We start from the raw sequence: 18,251 nt of genomic DNA on the forward strand, positions 1-18,251 counted from the left end.
ATGCAAACATGTCCTAGAGAAGCATGTTTTTTTGCTGTCATAGGAAAATAACCCTACAGTTTATATAAGCTCACCAGTTTATCAGTGCTCACCAGCCAGAGTAACACAAAGTTGTCATTGCAGATGACATTACACTTTACTGTCAGTAAATGAAGAACAATGCAGCTTCAATAATTTATTTTAGAACAAGAAGGTACTTGACAGCCCAGATTATTTTAATACTGACTTTACCAGGGCTAATTTATTGGCCAGCTAATTATGACTTCAAGGCAGAAGAAACATGCAGTGACAACATGATTCAATCTTTTCAGTGGTAAGGCTTAGAAATGTCATTCAGAAGTTGATGCACAGCTTTTAAGTCAAATTCTCGCACTTTGCTCAGGACTATACCAGTTGCATACCACAAGAATACCTCTGGTCAAAGTCCAAAAAGAATTCCCACCTTCCCACAAAATCTCTAAAGAGACAAGAAAAAGGTGCTTTGCAATAAATAGCTAGTGAAATTGATAATGGAAGAAGAATGGATTAATTAGCATAAGTAGAACACAGATCTTATATGACACAGAGCTTTAAAACATTATCAAATGTGGAGTGGAAGAAGTGGTGTGACAGTAGAGACTAGGAACTGATTGGCTGAGTAGCATGGCAGTTATGGTGGATGCCAAGTTGAATGTGATCCAATAGTGTGTTCTTATCACACACAAAATAAACTGCAGTAGTTAAGACCTGGCTACATTAAGAAAAACATGCATCTCTCCCTCTATCCAGTGCTAGTGAGCCTAAGCAGATTAAAAGACAGATCTGTTTTGCCATCTGAACTAGGCTTCTAAGTGAAAAGGCAACATGTTTGGATGATTTGAAACTAAGCCGTGTCCTCTCTAATATTTCAAATATCTTGAATGTGACCACAGTGTAAGGTATTAACTAAAATGCACCATTGAAAGTTAGTGGAAGTAACAACTGTATCAGGTTTGTCTCCAGCATTTCTGTCTCCGTTACTCAGAAGAGAAATATTTACATGAGAAGCAATGCCCATTCCTCATACCTACTGTATCCTGCAACTATATTCTGCAAAAATTGCTGGCTTCCCGCTTTATGTTATCCTTTATGCCACTCAGAGGGCAAAAAAGGAAATGAGAATCTATCAAAATTAGCACTGCCAATGACATGTGAAATGTAAAGAGAACAGTTTCTTCCCAGTAAGGCATGCTGATGTCCTTGTTATGCAAAGGCAAGGGTGAGACCATTCTGTGTAGTTCATCACACAAATAAGATGCCAGAGCCATAGAGGAATGTGGTTAGGAAATCAAGGACTAAGGGTTTTAGTTTTTGTTTTAAATATATGACATCTACAATTTAGCTGGCACATAACTGTGGGAAAATGAGAGTAAAGGCTTGCTCAGCACTGCACTTCGATTTGACAACATTGTAGCTCTTGGATTCACTGAAGCATCTCCTGATCTTAAGACTCTTGCTTAAATGAGCTCAGAATTTGTTCTAAACTACCAGGAAATGCTGAGAGGAATGCAAGGAATTAGAGTAACCAAGATTTATAATGCTTTTCTAAACAGCTCACTACAACTTCTTACAATAAAAACAAAGTTTTATCTAGTAAGAATCTACCACAAACTTCTTTGCCCACTAAAGCAGGATCAGGGAACACAAAATCTGGAAAGCGAAGTTAAACAGATAGGTTTTGAAAGAAAAGTAAGGAACTCCCCCATTTGAAATACTGTTTGGCAGCTGTGTAGAAAGCCATCAGCAAGTGATGACTGTGCTTTTTAGTTTAACCCTTTGGCATGGTTACAAAATCACTGCTTAGAAACCACCACTTTGCACAGGAAATCAAGAAGATGAATTCCAGCATTCAGATTTCGTCTACCGTTAGGACTTGGAGCAATTTTTATCAATCATACAACATGGGTATTAAAAAAAAAAACCCAACAAGCTTGTGAATTGCTTCCATTTTACAGGAGTGATTTGTTACTTTTTTAAGAATAATTTTTAATGGCCTGAAATGTTAATATTTTAAGAGACTATCTATATGTGTGCTCATTTTCACCCTCAAATGTTTGTGAACTGTAGAAATACTAGTGGGTCAGACAGCAAACAATATACTACTTTTCACAAACCTCGTTAATGTTCATTTTCACCTCTTATCATAAAATGCCTGAAACAGAAAAGGGCCCTTAAATGTCATGCTGTACATCTAGCATAATGTGAGCTCCAGCAGAATTTATTAGGAAAAAAGCCACCTTGTAATTTACTTCAGAGGACAGTTAAATTTTTATGAGGATTATTATCTAGACATATTCATAACTGGCTTCCATGATGATCAAAGCTTTTATGGGCTGAGGCAGAGGCTAGCTTTGGTATTACAGGTTAACCCTAAGATACTCTGCTTGCTGTTGCTGTCTTCTTTTAACTTTTATAGAACCTGTAATTGGCTAAATCTTGAACTTCCACTTAAAAAAGGTGCAACAGTTGAAATGCTATTTGCAATGCTAATTGCAGTTTTAACCACTAATTTGGCAAAGTTTATTAACAATATAGTTCTAAATCTGTACTCAGTTAAAATTAGCCTTCATTGCACAGCTGAGACACACGCAGCAACACAATTATTTGAAACTGTTCTCACAGACAGGCCTAGTCCAATTCCAGTGTCTGACATACACAGCTCTATGCCAATACCAGCAATCAACAGAGAACAACAGTTTTTGGATACACTGTTTTCCCACTGAAGGCTCTTCCTCCTATAATTATTCTTCTAATGAATATAACACACATTTTCTCATCCAGACCAATGTCTGCCTGAAAAGAAAACCTGTGCTGCAGAAAAGCACCCAAACCATCATCTTTTCTATAACAATGAAATAAATTAGCTTCCATTTCTGAAATTACAGAAGCTATCCTACTTTAGTAAATAAAAATATTTGAAATCACTGATAAACTATTTTATTGTTGCTAAAGCCACAAAATACATGAGCCAGTTATTCCTTTCATGGATATAAACCATGCAAGAGCTCTTAAAATTTTTTTAAAGTCTCATGGCCACCTTACTATTTTCCTTCTACATCAGATTATTGCATTATTTTCTCTGTGCTATAGAAATGAGACTAAACCAACCTTTAGACCATTAATTTGCAAGGAACAATGTCATTTCAATCCTTATCCTTATCTACTGTGATGCACTAGAAATAGCCAGAGAAGTTTAAATGTCAAACTCTCACCATTATTACACAGTTAATTGGTTCTGAAATGTTTTATTCAGTGTCTGCCCCAGTGCTGGGACCATGGCAGTTCTGTGCCTCCAGGGCTGACTGGCAGGTCTGCCACAGAGCCAGGACATGAGCACCTTTCCCTGGTGTTCACTTGCAAGTCTGAATGTGCCAAGGCCAGGACTCCCGCATGCACACCTCTGGGTTGGCAAACTACACCAAAGCATCCAGAATATCTGTGGAGGATTCTCGTGATGTGGGTCCACCCCACAGTTTCCATACATGGAAAACCTAGCTGTGTGGGCTGGAGGAGAACACTGACATGCTCCAGCACACAACTAGGGGCAGGCTTGGAGCTTCCAAACTCCTGCCTGTAGGTCTAGCAGTTCTCCAAAAATTCCTGCATCTGGCACGGGGCAGCCTGCAAACTCTTCAGGAGTCATAGATCGTGGGAGAGCCCAAAGTGTCCTTTCTGACAAGCACTGATACAGAAGGGTCTTCATTTTAATAACATCAAGAGACCAAAGCATACTTGTCTTAAACATTACCCTGACTCACTCACAGGCATATTTTAAACAAAACCAGTATGATGCCCTTTCCTTGCCTAACACTACCAAAACAACCATGCAAAGGTGGAGATATATAGAACAAGAGCTAGCAAAACCCCCCAAAACCCAGATGCAAGACAGTTTGGAGAACAGCTATGAAGTTATAATAAATTGGATTTGGTTCACTGGTGCCTGTGCTGATTTTCCAGAAATTGCCATCTGCTGCCCTCAGACTTTGTTTCCGCGATTGTTATCTAATCAAAATACGGCAACTTTTCCACTCTGGAGAGCAGTGAGGGCCAAATTCTCAGAAGTCTAGAACAGAGCAGTCTGGGGCAGTTGATGAAGCCATGCCTGCTCCTGCCCTGCCTACATCTGCAACACGCAGTTCCAGTGAAGCGATTTCTCAGAAACTCAGCCGGCCATAGACTATAGAAGTCAGAGAGAACAGCACCTTATACTTTCTCACTGTGAAGGGCGTTAAAGGGACTTTATATATAGCCTGATGTCCATGGGAATTTTGCTCTCAGGAGGACTACAGTATTCAGCTTATAAGAAGGAAATGAGCAAGGTAAAAGGAAATCTGATAAAAAAACCTAACCCCATTTTATGAAGTCTTTGTTAAGGCTTTTCATACAAATTCAGAACTGGCTCCAGAAATGGCCGGTTAAAACAGGTTGTCTGGCTCAGTCATCACATTTGAAACAATATCTTTACTCCCTAATCAGTCTCTAAACTTAGAAAAACAATTCTGGTTTAGAATTTCCATATGCATGTTTAGCCTTTATGATTCATTTAGAGTTAGAGAAGCGAAACCTTACAACCTAGCTAAAACCCTGAAGCTTCACAATGAGCCCTACTTTGTATGACATTTATCGCTCTTCAGTGAGCCTGATTTTCTCATTGTTTTTAAGTTCTGCCTGCTTAGAAGGTATGCTGCTTTGGAAGGGTGCTAACAGAGCCAGTAATAATTGTGATTAATTCTGCATGCACTAGTCATATCAAGGACTTCTTAAAGGTTAACGATAATTCAAGTCAGCATGGTACCTACTTTTGAGGATTAGAATAAAAACACTTGTTGTAATGAGCATCTTGTTTTGAATTCTTTGCAATGACTGAACTGTTAAATTATGAAGAGTCTGCCCCCAAGTTGTTTCCTTTAGAAAAGTTAGATGACAAATCTAAGGAATTTTTGTTGCTACTCTGGAAGATAAAGAACTTTATTGCATGCACTCATTTATGACAATCTAAAATTGTGTATTTGAGGCACAGAAATACTTTCAAATTACTGATGTCAAGTCTTCTTTATGGATGGCAAAATACTTGATTCCTGAATACAGCAGAATATTGGACTCTCAGATTATTCAGCTCTTTTCAAAATTTTGGATTTGGATTGAATTTTTTTAAAAAAAAAGAAAAATTAAACTATGCTATAAAACAGATGCTGTGAAATAGATCCTTATAAGCTCAGTCTTCCAACTAGTAATAACTTTAGAGGAAACAACATCCTGTGTTTCAGTTACTTATGTTTTAGTCTTTTCCAGGAAAGAAAATGAGCGCTTTCATGATTTGGAGGTTATAGTTTCTGACAGATGAATAAGAACTGCATATATCTCGAAGAACGCCCCAGTAAACACTTCTGACATGTCTGTACCATCCAATGTTAATGATGATTTCATTTTCTGGCCTTGATTCTCAAAATTAGTTCTGGGAAATTACATATCTACCCTATGCATGTGATTACTGCCATAACATATGGAAACCAGACAGCTAGGAATGAACAAAGCTAGATATGTAACTACATACATACAGATATATGTTTGTATATATACTTCCACTCTGGAAACTGAATACTGAAAATTAATTGCACAGTTGTGTAATTGTTCTTATTTTATATTTTAGCTACCCATACTTAGAGCTGCTTCTGAATACTAGCCCTCCAAATGCAGGTACTAAGTCCTATTTTTTTATATCAGTTCCCATTTTCACCCAGAACATACATCCTTATAGTCTAGTTTTCAGTATTTGACCTATACCACACTGCACATTTTTCTCTACTCAGGTGGATGACCCACTCTTAAGAACACTCTATGTGAGTGATGAAAGGTTGGAAATGAGTTCACACTTGAATATTTAAAAATATATATCAGCTAAGGCAAATTGAGAAACCTAAGTTTCTATGAAGGAGGGTTTGAAGCTGAATTCTCACGGTTTTCATCTTTAGTACATCTCTGTATCCAGGATTCAGAGATGCCTGTCACAAGGCCAGCTGGTCCCTTCCAGCTCCTGAGTTCAGGCTAGAAAGAGTTCTGAGTATGGTGACATAAAGGATAAAGATGAACTGAAGCCTGGGCAAGAATATCTGAGTCCTAGAAAAAAATGGCAAGAGAGAGATATAGGCCCTGCAGGTTTCCTGGTAAGAGTCACTAACAAGGGAAAAAAAACAGGAAGAAGAATGGAAATACGTAGAAGGAAAAATGCATTAGGAAAACGTGCTCAGCCTTCCTAAGAACTTCTCAGGGAACAGGGGAGTTTGAAGAACTTTCCTACAGGTGGTGAATGGCGTTGACTCCAAAATGAAATGCTTGGAACTACCACTTGCTTCAGATTTCCTTTCATTTTGCTACCAAATGACAAGAGCAACATCTAAACACGAGCTTCAACAACAGTTGCTCTCTTTTCTAAAAGAGTTTACATAGGAGACTAACATGCATTCAGCTTGAAAATTCTGCCTCTCATTTTCTCTGGAAGTTTTCTTTTGTAACAGAACTCACTAGATGAAAGGAGTATCAACTCTTCTAGAGCTAAAAAAATAAGTTCTGTGGAGCAGCGAGTTTTTCAGTTTTTACATGGAATTAGTAAAGTCACAGGATAAGATCTTTGAGTGTGAACAGAAAAAAAGAAATTTAAGTACAGAACAGATGAAAATTAGAACTGCTTTTGCTTTTATAAAAAGAAAAAGAAAAGAAAAAAACCCTCATGATTCAAATTCCATATCCTTTTATCCAGGTTCTTCTGAAACCTTGCTCAGGCACAGTCCCAGGGAAGTCAATCCAAAGTAATTGTATAAAAAAATACAGGATGCTGCACACTGGCAAGTCTATTGAATCAGCCAGTTCCACTGGATCTGAAAACGCAGAAAACTTTCCTTGCCTCCCAAAAGGAGAAGGGCTAAGCAGCCTTTCTTTTCTAGTGCCAAATCATTTAACCACAGTTTTCTTGAACATAACAGAATAAAAACTTAGTTGCACTCACAAGCTTTGTTTCAGTATTAATTTTAAAAACAGAGGGAGAAATGCCAGCAATATTAAAGAAAAGCCAGATCCTGCATAAAGTGCTGCTACTGAGAAGAGGCTTGTGTTCTGTGAAGGCTTCCCATTGCAGCAATGAAAAGTTAAGGACTGTACTGCCCAAATGCAGAAAATGCAACACAATCTATTTGAGAGATGTCTGATATTACAATGAATAAGGGTATGCATGATTTCCACTACAGTGAGTGAGTGCTGCTTTGTTCGTATCATCCCATGACAGTTATGAGATAAAACAGATAGATGAAGTTTGTGCTTCATAGAAAGCATTCTGCGTCTGCTTGGCATCAGTTGGTGGATATCAGAGCAATGAGTTAATGTTTTGTGTTTAGGTGCCTTACTCACTTCCCAAGTGACATGGTGGAACACATTCAGGGGCTCATTAAGTTTCCAGCCATTCCTAAACAGCAACAGGTGCTTGAGAAACGTTTCTCCAGCATGTCACAGACAGCTTCATCACTGTCTTGGAAATAACTGACTGCACTTGTGTTTCCTCCATGGCACCAACTGACAATGAGGAGAGAACGAAAAAGAACAGAAAGAACTCCCAAAACATCCGCATGTGCATAGTGAATGGGTCTAGAAAAGTGAGTAATAAAAGACCCTGCTGCATACCCTGAATTCAGATATGATACTTGCATGTCCGTCCAGTGTTGTTGTTCATTCAGACTCCAGTATCACATTCAAGCAAGCTCTAACATGTTCCCGGGAAAATTGATTAATTAATTGAAATGGCATTATAAGAAGCTGAAACTTTCCCAGTGATTAGCATTTATTAATCCTTTAAGTAGTCTGGCTAGATGTTCAAGCATACTGGACTGGATGCCTTGGGAAGCTTCTTCAACCATGAGCAGAAAGATGAGATGTAGCTGGAAAGATATGGTCCACTGCCTGGCATGGCATTTATGTTCTCACAGGCTGGTTTAGCGTTTGTAAAGAGTACTATGTATGTGCACAGTTACCTAAAACATTTCATAATACAGCCTGCCACTGTGGAGAGATTCATTCACAAGAAAGAAAATTTGTAGTTCAACTAACAGATTTAAAGAAAAGGAAACGTCAATTCCTTACACAATAGTCAAAGGGTAAATATTTAAGACCAGAAAAGCTACATCCAAGAGTTTCCTATGCGTAGAATATCCCTGTATCTTGATCTTCTTTTCTTTGTATGGAGGTACTAGAAGATACTAAAGGAAATTCTTTCAAAATTGGGCCACATGGAGCCTTCTCTTGCCTCTTTCTTCTCGAAGATGCCTGTACATATCAGTCCATCATCATCCAACAATTCCAAAGCTGTTTAGAACATAAAAGCTCTGTAAACGTGATCCTCAGACAACTAGTTTGTTCATTTGAAATCACCTGTGTGATTTGAGTTACTGTACATCAAATGGATGTGAACTTTTGCTATTTATTTATGTAATTTTCAGAAAATATATTGTCCCCATTCCTTGACTACTTGACCGGTTGAACACAGGTTTAAGCTATATCCATTCATGTACAGGAATCAATGCATTTCAGATGCACTTGCCACCTAGGGCTAACCTTTCAAACCTGCTTGGGAAATATGTTTTAACAATAACTCAGGGCAAAAGCTAGAAAACAAATAGAATGTGTTAATTTCTAGAACACCATGGAAAGTCATAAATTTGGAGAACATTCTGTGATTCCAATTACATAAGACTGAAGAAAGATCAAAAAGTACAGTGAGAACCCTAAAGCTTTTTAGCTGCAAGGGACCTCAACAGAAAATTTTGTAGAAGACTTTTGAGTGTGCATGTGGATGCCTGTGTAATGTAACAGAAACTGAAGAGAACAATACTGCAGAAAACAACAATAGTATCAAAATAATACCAGCAATACAAGAACATTTATTTTTTCCTACTGGGAAAGAGATTAAATGGCCACTGCCTTGTATCAAACCCCGCCACTTTCTCCTACATGCCCCTGTTAGCGCTTTGTTTGGGTTGACAGATGTCCATCTCACAAAGTTTGGGAATGGCCTGCAAAAACCCCGCTGACAGCTACTGTGCTGGCATGCAAATGCACGAGAGCTCTGTAATCCATGTAAGTGTTAGGAAAAACTTCCTTTATGGAAACTTCTTATGTGTTGTAACAAGTTCCTAGGTGTTGTAATGACATTGTGTGAGGTTTGTACTACAAGAATGACATCGAGGTGCTGGAGCGAGTCCAAAGAAGGACAACGAAGCTGGTGAAGGGTCTAGAGCACGTCTTATGAGGAGCGGCTGAGTTTAGCTGGGAGAAAAGGAGGCTCAGGGGAGACCTTATCGCTCTCCACGACTACCTGAAAGGAGGTTGTAGTGAGGCAGGTGTTAGTCTCTTCTTCCAGGTAACAAATGATAGGACGAGAGGAAACAGCCTCAAGTTGTGCCAGGGGAGGTTTAGATTGGATATCAGGAAAAATTTCTTCACCGAAAGGGTTATTAAACGTTGGAACAGGCTGCCCAGGGTGGCGGTGGAGTCACCACCATGTATTTAAAAGACATGTAGATGTGGTACTTAGGGACATGGTTTAGTGGTGGACTTGGCAATACTAGGTTAATGGTTGGACTTGATCTTAAAGATCCTTTCCAACCAAAACGATTCTATGATTCTATGATTATGCCACCATTTCATATCACTATTAAGATAGAATAGGAAAGACATATCTTTGAGAGTTTTATAAATTCCTGATGGGAGCAGACCCTAGAAGCCCTGAAAAAAGTGTGACAAACAAAAAGGATCAATCAGGAAAAAAAAAAAAGCCATTGCTCCAAATAAGATTCCTTTCAATTTTGTGCGGTAACACCATGATAGCACCAACAGAGTGCCAGTCCAGACAATTGGATTTCCTCTATGCTCAAGTTTCCCATCCAGTCACTGTTATTTCAAAGTAGCTTTCAATCAATATCAGTTCACTGGAAATTTGTTTCTCCATAAGATATCACTGAGGTTGTTCTTGGAAGTTGATGAGATGACTTTTTACCATGGTGATACATAAATTGTTTTTAAAACAGAGGATGAGAAAAGGGGCTAAACTACTACTTTTTCTTTGCTGATGAGTGCCCATTTTTGTAACTCCAGCCATTCTCTGGTTTCTGCTGTCACTTCTCATGCCACAGACATAGTCTCTGCAACAGAAAAATCTAGGCTTTTTTTCCATAAACTCCTTAATTAAACAGAGTTTACAAATGCCTTGAATCAAACAGCACCCATCCTGCAAGTCTGATGTGACCAGATCTGCTTTGCTCTCTCCTCTGCGCGTTCTGCTAGCTTGCTCGTCACCATCTAGCGTGCATCTAGCCACCTCAATGCAGAATTGCACTAGGTGGAATTTCTTCACTGAACCACCACTAGTCTCCCTCTGGCCTAGATTTTTAATAGAAGTTAGCATTCTCCTAAAGGATTAATATTTGACCAAAATATTCCATTTTATTCTGCAGGCATCTGTACTGTTTTTCCATGGTATCCACTGAATTCTAAAACAAATTTTCACTGTGCAAAACTCCCACACTTCATCCATTTTTCACTTCACATCTTGCCTTTCAGGTGAATCTGAAAGCTGCCCTTCTGAGCCAGGCTTACCACCAACAAATAAAGCTTAACAGCAATAATTTTCCCACAGCAGAGACTCAGATTTAGACTTTTTTGTTTACTTGCTGATGATATGCATGGACACGCATGGTCTGCATGAACATGGAATCCCCAAAGGCCATAACTACAGCGGGTTTTGGCAAGTGCCCCCAGGACGCCGGCACTGACCTCCAACTGAGCTACCTCTTTGCTTACTGTTAAACAGAATAGGGATTGCTGTCAAAAGTCTTTACAAAAATAACAGTTTCATCACACAAAAGACTCTGCTCCTACATGATCTTTGCTAGTCAATATAGGGTTCATTCTCGCAGGAAATGAACAACCTCCCTGGGAACTATATTTTCAGGTATTACAACATACAAACTTTAATATGCAAGTTCAATTCTTTCCGTAATTCACAAAAAATACAGAAGGGACATTGTGCTTGAATGCTGTGGCAATTCATAGCTCCTTCGAGAAAACCACTGCAAATGTTACATTCCACGAGATAAATCCTGAATCCTACCAAAAGGCCAGTTTGGCCTCTGGCTTATCCGCCTTGTTAGTGGAGAAATGATATAAACTATCTTCCGAGGCATGCACAGGCCCATTCTGGAATGCAAAGAAAAAGTTTTAAAGAGATTTTGTTCTCAGAAAAATAGTCTTTGCCACAAAGGAGAAGCAACCACTGTAATCTGCACTCACTCAGGTTATGTGAATCCACTCACTTTGTGAGCATTATACAGTTACAGCTCAGACTGTGCAAGTGTCTGCAACTCCCAATGCAAAGACTTATGCTAGAACTAAACCAGCCACATGTCTTTTGTATCAACTTACCTAAACATCCCAGACAAACCGGAACCCAGGGACTAAACCAGGTATCAGGTCAGAGGCTGTAACTAATACTGACTAGAATCTTACTAAAACATTTTGACTTGTCAGTGGAAAATCACTGCTTTGTAATGGAGCACAGAGTATTTTTGTCGACAGAGCTAGTTCTCCACAGCCTGTGTATAATTGATGCAGTTCTCTGGCTGGAGGCTCAGTAAATTCGGTAGACTATTGCTACTGGAAAGCACCCATCAGACTGGAAACCAAGTGAAACTTTGATGACAAGCCTTTTCCATTATATAAAAATACAAAAACCTACTATATTAGATTATTTTTTAAAAGCACTAGAATGCAATGTTTTACTTCACATTTTAATGTATGATGTACTGTTTGCTTACTCATAGACACAACCAATTTTCCATGTGAAACCTTTCTATGACAATCCCCAGTTCATTACCAGAGACTCAGAAGAAGATAAGAGCACGAGCACAGTAAGTTCATTTTATCCACATTCTTGCAGTCTCCCCTTCTTTGTGGTGTCCCCCCAGTACAACAGAGACTACAGCTTATTTACCTTTATCCCAGGGAGTCCAGGAAGCCCAGGAAGACCTGGTTCACCCTATACAGGAAAATTACATAATATTACAGACATTATTCAGTTAATGGTCACTATCCAGGGAACACCCCTGTATATTCTGCAGCAAGATAAAAGAGCACAGATGACTGCTAGTCAGTTCAAGCAGGAGTGCCATTTTCAAAATGAGTGACTTAAATGCACAATTAGTAAGAGTCATGTTAAGAACTTAAATATCTTCTGGGAACCTTGGATGTGAAGATGACACCCAGATTGAAAATCCACATCAGTAAAGCCAAAACTGAATTCACATTACCCTTCACCAAAAGAGAAGAAAACAAGCAGCACTGATTCATTTTACATGCTGCCATTTCAGTTCCATACTTACGACAGATGTTCAATTCTGTTCTGTTTTCAGCCCTGAGCTAGATATTGTGCTGTGGAACTGTCCGGTCTAGCTATAAATCAGTTCAGAAGAGCTTGGTTTAAATTGTGCAATTCAAGCAGGACTGCCTAATTATAACTGGCTCATCATTTTTATAGAGCTATCCATAACATCATTTCAGTGCTCGCTATTTATCTGTGAATATACATGGTGTCATGAAGGATAGTCAGAATGTAACCTTCTATTGCTTTACCCAGAAATGCCTTGCTTATTTAAAATTACAATGAAAAGACCTATAGTACTGCATTTTCAAGGGTAATTTTGTAACAGAAATTGAAAACTGAATGCATTAATTTTGAAATGAAGTTGATATTAGTCTAAGACAAGAATGACAACATTTGTGCAAATGGTCATTTTGAGATATCAGATAAATGGAAAGATGTTGTCTAGGGAAATAAAGACGATGAACTGAAAAAAAAAGAGCAATAACATGTGAAGAAAACATTATTTTAAAGGCTAGAGATTTTATTTTAATACAGAGATGGATTCTAACCAGCACCTTGGATCTGAATATTCCCTGAACTTTCTGGAATTTCAGGTCTGAACTTTTACCTTTTACCTTTATAATGAGTTGAACTATATTCCAGATTTTGTACACTCCTGAGCTTTATAGAAATCCAGATTTCAACTCTGTGGTTTGGGCTGATTCATACAGGTTGTGCTATTAAAATATTTCACATGTGTGTATACGTACACACTTACATACATTCATACACTCACATATACACGTGGATACATACACAAACATAAACACATGTATACATAATACAGAGGTTAATCAGGCTACAGTACCCCAAAGACACTTCTTTGAGGCAATAATATTAAATAGACTTGAAGGGCTAATAACGAAATTACATTCTGCCACAAACTGAAAAACACAATAGACGGTCTGCAAATTGCTTTACCAAATGGAGTGATTTTAAAATGTTATAGAAGGATCTGATAACAGCTTCTTTGTCCATTTCAGTTACTCCCAAGTTTTAACTGTTCACATTGCCTAAAAGCACAGGAAAGATTCCAGTCTCAAAATATTAACTATAAAATCAGATGAAAAAATAGAGGCTAGGATGCCATTTTCAATAGACATTATTATTTCTTGGTATGTTGCCTAACGCTTTCCAAAGAAGAAAACGGGTTGTCACTCTTGCAAAAGAATAATCCTTTAAAAGGTCTCCATTGCACTCATTCCTGACAAAATGCTATCTCCAAAACCCTACGCCTCCGTCTTTTGGTTTCTTACTTGAGTAGCCATACATACCACACTACTACCGTGACCTTTTCTCATCTAATTGTGGAAGTACTAAATTTCACTTCCAAGTACAGCATTTGAATAATTATAACTCATAATCTATTATTATTGCTGCAGTAGGTCACTGTTTAGTCTTGGGACAGAACTAACTCCCATAGACCCACACATAACAAGCAGAAAGGATCCAGCAAAGCCAGTTCAGAATCACAGTAAGCTAAAACAATTCAAATGCCCCTCAAAAATACATTAAACAATGTGAAACACAATGAAATCACTAATGCTTCATTAGAATTAGTATTGTAGATGAATGCATAAAATTTTCTTTTCTGGACCTTTCCTGATACAAAAGATCTGAGTATGATTTATAAGAAGAATGATTTTTAAAGAAACCAAGGCTGTATACCAACTCCATCTCATAATGCTCAGGTTGGCAGGGCAGGTTGTTCTATCACCTCTGCAATACATATGGCACACAACAGCCTTGTCAGGCCATTGAAATACCATCACATTTCATTTCATGTAAATAATATTCAGGTGGGCAGCTCAATATTTATCTGTCTTGAAAGACAGATAAGGAATAACTGGAAGAAGAGGAAAAAGTAAAATATAAGGAGGGAAAATACAGGAAGGAAATAGGAATGGGAGACAGTAGGAAAAAAAGTATTGAGATGACATAGAGGGCAGAGACATGCCTCCAGTTGAAAAAAGGGTCCCTCATAACCTCTGGTGGGGTGAACAATTTCCTACTAAGCAGGAGGCAGAACAGCAGGCACGGGGCATCCGTCTGAAGGAGGCACTCTGAGCGAGCGCGTTACGGGAGCTGCTGGTTCGGGCTGGGGACATGAATGTGGCATACTGGAAGCTTGTGAGGTGAAGTGGAAAGAACCCATTAAACCCCCTTTGGTGTGAAAAACAAGCTGAGACTATAGAAAGTCTGAACTGTGTACCTCTCACTTATCTATGTTACCTAAATAAGATCAAACCTGAGTGCCTGGGGTCTGAGACTCAGAAGCCTGCTGATAAATCACTGCTAGTTTTGCCTCCATGGCAGCCAGCTAATGAGAGTATGAATCTCAACAGGCTCTTAAGTGCATTTTCTAGTTTATTATCCAAGCAAAGCATACACCGCAGAATGCACACACTGTATGATTCTGTGGATTAGATAGCTTTAAACTACTTTGATTACCTTTCCTAATTAAAACTGCATTTTACTAAAGAACTGCATTTACAACCATAATAGTCTTTGTCTAGTCTGTTATAATTGATAATAGTTATAATTTCTCAAACAAAAAGACTTCTTATTTTATTTTTTATGTGTTTTGGGGTTTTGCTTAGTCACCAAAAGACCTTGAGTATTAGAAAATGGTTGTAATGCCATTCACTCCATAGAATTTTAGCTCTTGGCTGTCTGTCTGGAATACTTTCTAGCTCAACTGGCATCTGGACTCTGCTCCACTCTGGCAGCAGTGGGTAATTTTCAATGTTATAAGAGGCAAGAATGGTGCCAAAGGATCTCAACGGAAACCAAGTACTGCACTGCAAAAACCTGCTTCCCTCATTGTCTCTTCTCTTTGCCTTTCCACTAACTCTCCCCACAGAACCTGCCTCCTACTCTCATGAAAGGCACCAAAGGCACAGAATTCAGTGTTTGATGTACTATGGATTCAAAGAGGCAATTCCCCAGTTTCAGAGGGCCTCATGCAGTACAGAGTCATTACAGCTCCTGCTGGACCTTTACTCGCAAAAGTAGCCTCAGCTACACAGAATCCAGGAGAATTCCTTCCGCTGGAAGGAAGAACAGGGCAGCATTAGCTGGTCTATGTCCTTCCAAACATGCTGCATGCCTCCGACAGATTCCCCTTACACGTATATGTGAAAGGGTTTCTAGTCAATATTTCTTTTCTTCCTAATGAGATGTAATAACGTGCCATAGTCTGAAGGTTAATATTCAGCCAAACATGCAGAGTTAACTGGTGATCACTCAAGGAGCAGAGCCGTTCTTTGTTAGTCTCACCAGCTGCAATTGGGTAAGCTTTCATCGCAAGAAGTGCGCTGTGGCTCGAAAAGGAAATGGGTTATTCTAATATTCCTTTTCATGCTAATTAGTATCATCATTCCTGTGCTTTTTTAAAATACAAAATGATCATATAACAAATGTGTACAGGCCTTGGGCTGTTAAATTTTACTGCCTTGGGATCACTCTAGTACAGGTAAGTGCCATTGCTAACATCTATGTTTATCACAAATCCAACAGAGAGAAAAAGGAAAACTGAACATTTCCAAATAATACCTTTTGCCCAGGTCGTCCAGATTCACCGGGTTCACCCTAAAAGAAAAGAGATGAAAGACATGAGATCTGACAACATGAATTAAAAATAGAGAAGGGTAAAACCATAACATTAATGGTACCCGAAATGTCTGTTACACTACAAAGTAACACAGACCAACCACCCCTCTTCTCCCTGTACAACTGCTTTAAAACTAAATTACCTTAATTCCTGCAGCAGAAGAACCAGGGTCACCCTGATACAAAATCCACAAGAAATAATCACACTTATTACATATACAGTTTTTCAGAAAACAGATAAAACATGCAAGAGTATAGCAAGATTATATAACAAAATAGCTATATAGCAAGACTACCTGTTCTCTGTGCTGCTACATAGGAATTTACCCAACAAATTAAATCAGTGTGATGCAGAAAAGGAACAGTACTGTTTTCAAGAATACACAGAGAGATTTAATTTCACTCATCCAAACAGCATAATAGTTAACCTCAAATTTCACAACTAATAACGCAGATGTAATAAATGCAGATTTTGTATAAATGTACTTCATAAAGCCGGCAGATGGGACATACTTTGACATCTCTAAATTGCTTAAAATTAATTTACTGCCATTTACAAAGAATATGAGCAATCTTTTTGACCTAATTCTACAGATGGCAAGTGTCAGGTCTCAACAGGTCTCACAACATCAGCACAAAGCTTTTTGTGCTAATGAAGGTTAGCCTTGGAAAAAAACCCAGTGACCTATGTGTTTGTTTATCCCCATCAGGACAAGTTGTAGCTCTATTTCCACAGCTCTTCAGCATATTTAAATGGATAGTTTAATGCAGTTAAGTGTTATACTTTACAGGATGAGAGAGCTATAGTAATTAACGTACTCAGGAAAGGTCTCTGTTCTGAGAAGACATCTAGCATTTAAAAAGATTCACCTGTGTTTTGCTGGGTTGACTGGCTTTGATAAGCAGTGATGTGCACAAGGGCAGAGGATCAGTGAGTGACCTGGCCAAGGAAGCTGTTAGCTCCCAGCTTTGTACAATTGTCACAGGATCCTTAAAATTCTTGCATGGAAGCTGTTAGCTCCCAGCTTTGTACAATTGTCATAGGATCCTTAAAATTCTTGCATACTTACTTCGCTGCATTTTTTTTCTTAAATGACATGCCAAACAAAACCGAAAGAAACTAAATTAATGAAAAGTTTGCTAGTCAAACTACATGCTATTGAAGATGGCTAGAGTGCTTATATTTGAAGAACTGTCTCATTATTCGTTATTCAATATAAATTTTGATTGTTCATTGAAAATAACAGGTTGCTACACAGTAGCAACTTCAAGCTCCCCAACAGCCTGCTAGTGAATTACATAGGTATCATAGGAGCCAGTACTGTAATCCTCTTTGAGGATGTTTATGTGGAGTATAAACATTTAACATTCTTTGCATTAAAATTACAAATGGGGAATACCTGTTCCTGGTGGTTTGGTGAAGTTGGAGAAAGCATTCTGTGAATTCCATAGTTTCAAAGTTGGTTTGGGTATGGGGTATTTTTGGTAATAGTCTCATAAAATTAAATGGTACCAGATAACACGCTCACTGCTCTTTGAAGAATAGGAAGAGATTTCCTCTACACAGTTACTGCAGCTCTCTCTTGTGTGAAGAAAAAACAAAAATCAGTTTTATGAAGGGTTGATTCATGTCTGGAAACCTGAGCTGCCTCATTTTGATAGACATGCATGAGTGATACTTCTGATATCCCTTACAAGCATGTACAACTGCAAAGCCTTAAGGACTTTTTATAGCTATAAACTGGCAAAGCAACTGGTAAGAAACATTCACCAGTTAAACATTTTAAAGGATAATGATGGATATGAAGAAGATAAGACACAAAGTATTTATAATCCACCTTATGCAAGAAGGAAAATTAATATGGGATTAAAGAAAAAATTATGGTACACCATGTTTTCAGTTCTCTAATGAGACAGACAGTTTGACAGTGAAGAAACTTTAGCAGGGGAACATGCACATGGAAGGAAGATAGTTGGTAGTTTCTAGGGGCCAAGGCTGCGGTAGAAGAGTAGAAGCAAGAACTCATCTGGCATTGACACTGTCTTCAAAGTAGGACAATTCAACAAAGATGGTTTCTATCTTAAGTCACCAATCAAGAAGCAGGCACCCAAGTCCACATTTCTGAGAGCCACTAGGTACAGCAGTTCAGAAAACAAAGCT

The 18,251-nt window shown here is 38.5% G+C and overlaps 1 protein-coding gene across 1 annotated transcript in view; it reads right to left on the bottom strand.

Moving 5' to 3' along the window:
• Window positions 1-18,251, bottom strand: part of COL25A1 (collagen type XXV alpha 1 chain) — a 341,058-nt gene that overhangs the window by 38,642 nt on the left and 284,165 nt on the right. Inside the window, exons 18-20 of the mRNA XM_068404174.1 lie at window positions 16,234-16,266; window positions 16,034-16,069; window positions 12,050-12,094 (exon numbers count right to left, since the gene is read on the bottom strand). Coding sequence (XP_068260275.1) covers window positions 12,050-12,094; window positions 16,034-16,069; window positions 16,234-16,266 — 114 coding nt within the window. The remainder of the gene's footprint in view (window positions 1-12,049; window positions 12,095-16,033; window positions 16,070-16,233; window positions 16,267-18,251) is intronic.

The sequence above is a fragment of the Nyctibius grandis genome, chromosome 6 (genome assembly GCF_013368605.1).
Source record: "Nyctibius grandis isolate bNycGra1 chromosome 6, bNycGra1.pri, whole genome shotgun sequence".
Classification (NCBI taxonomy): Eukaryota; Metazoa; Chordata; class Aves; order Nyctibiiformes; family Nyctibiidae; genus Nyctibius; species Nyctibius grandis.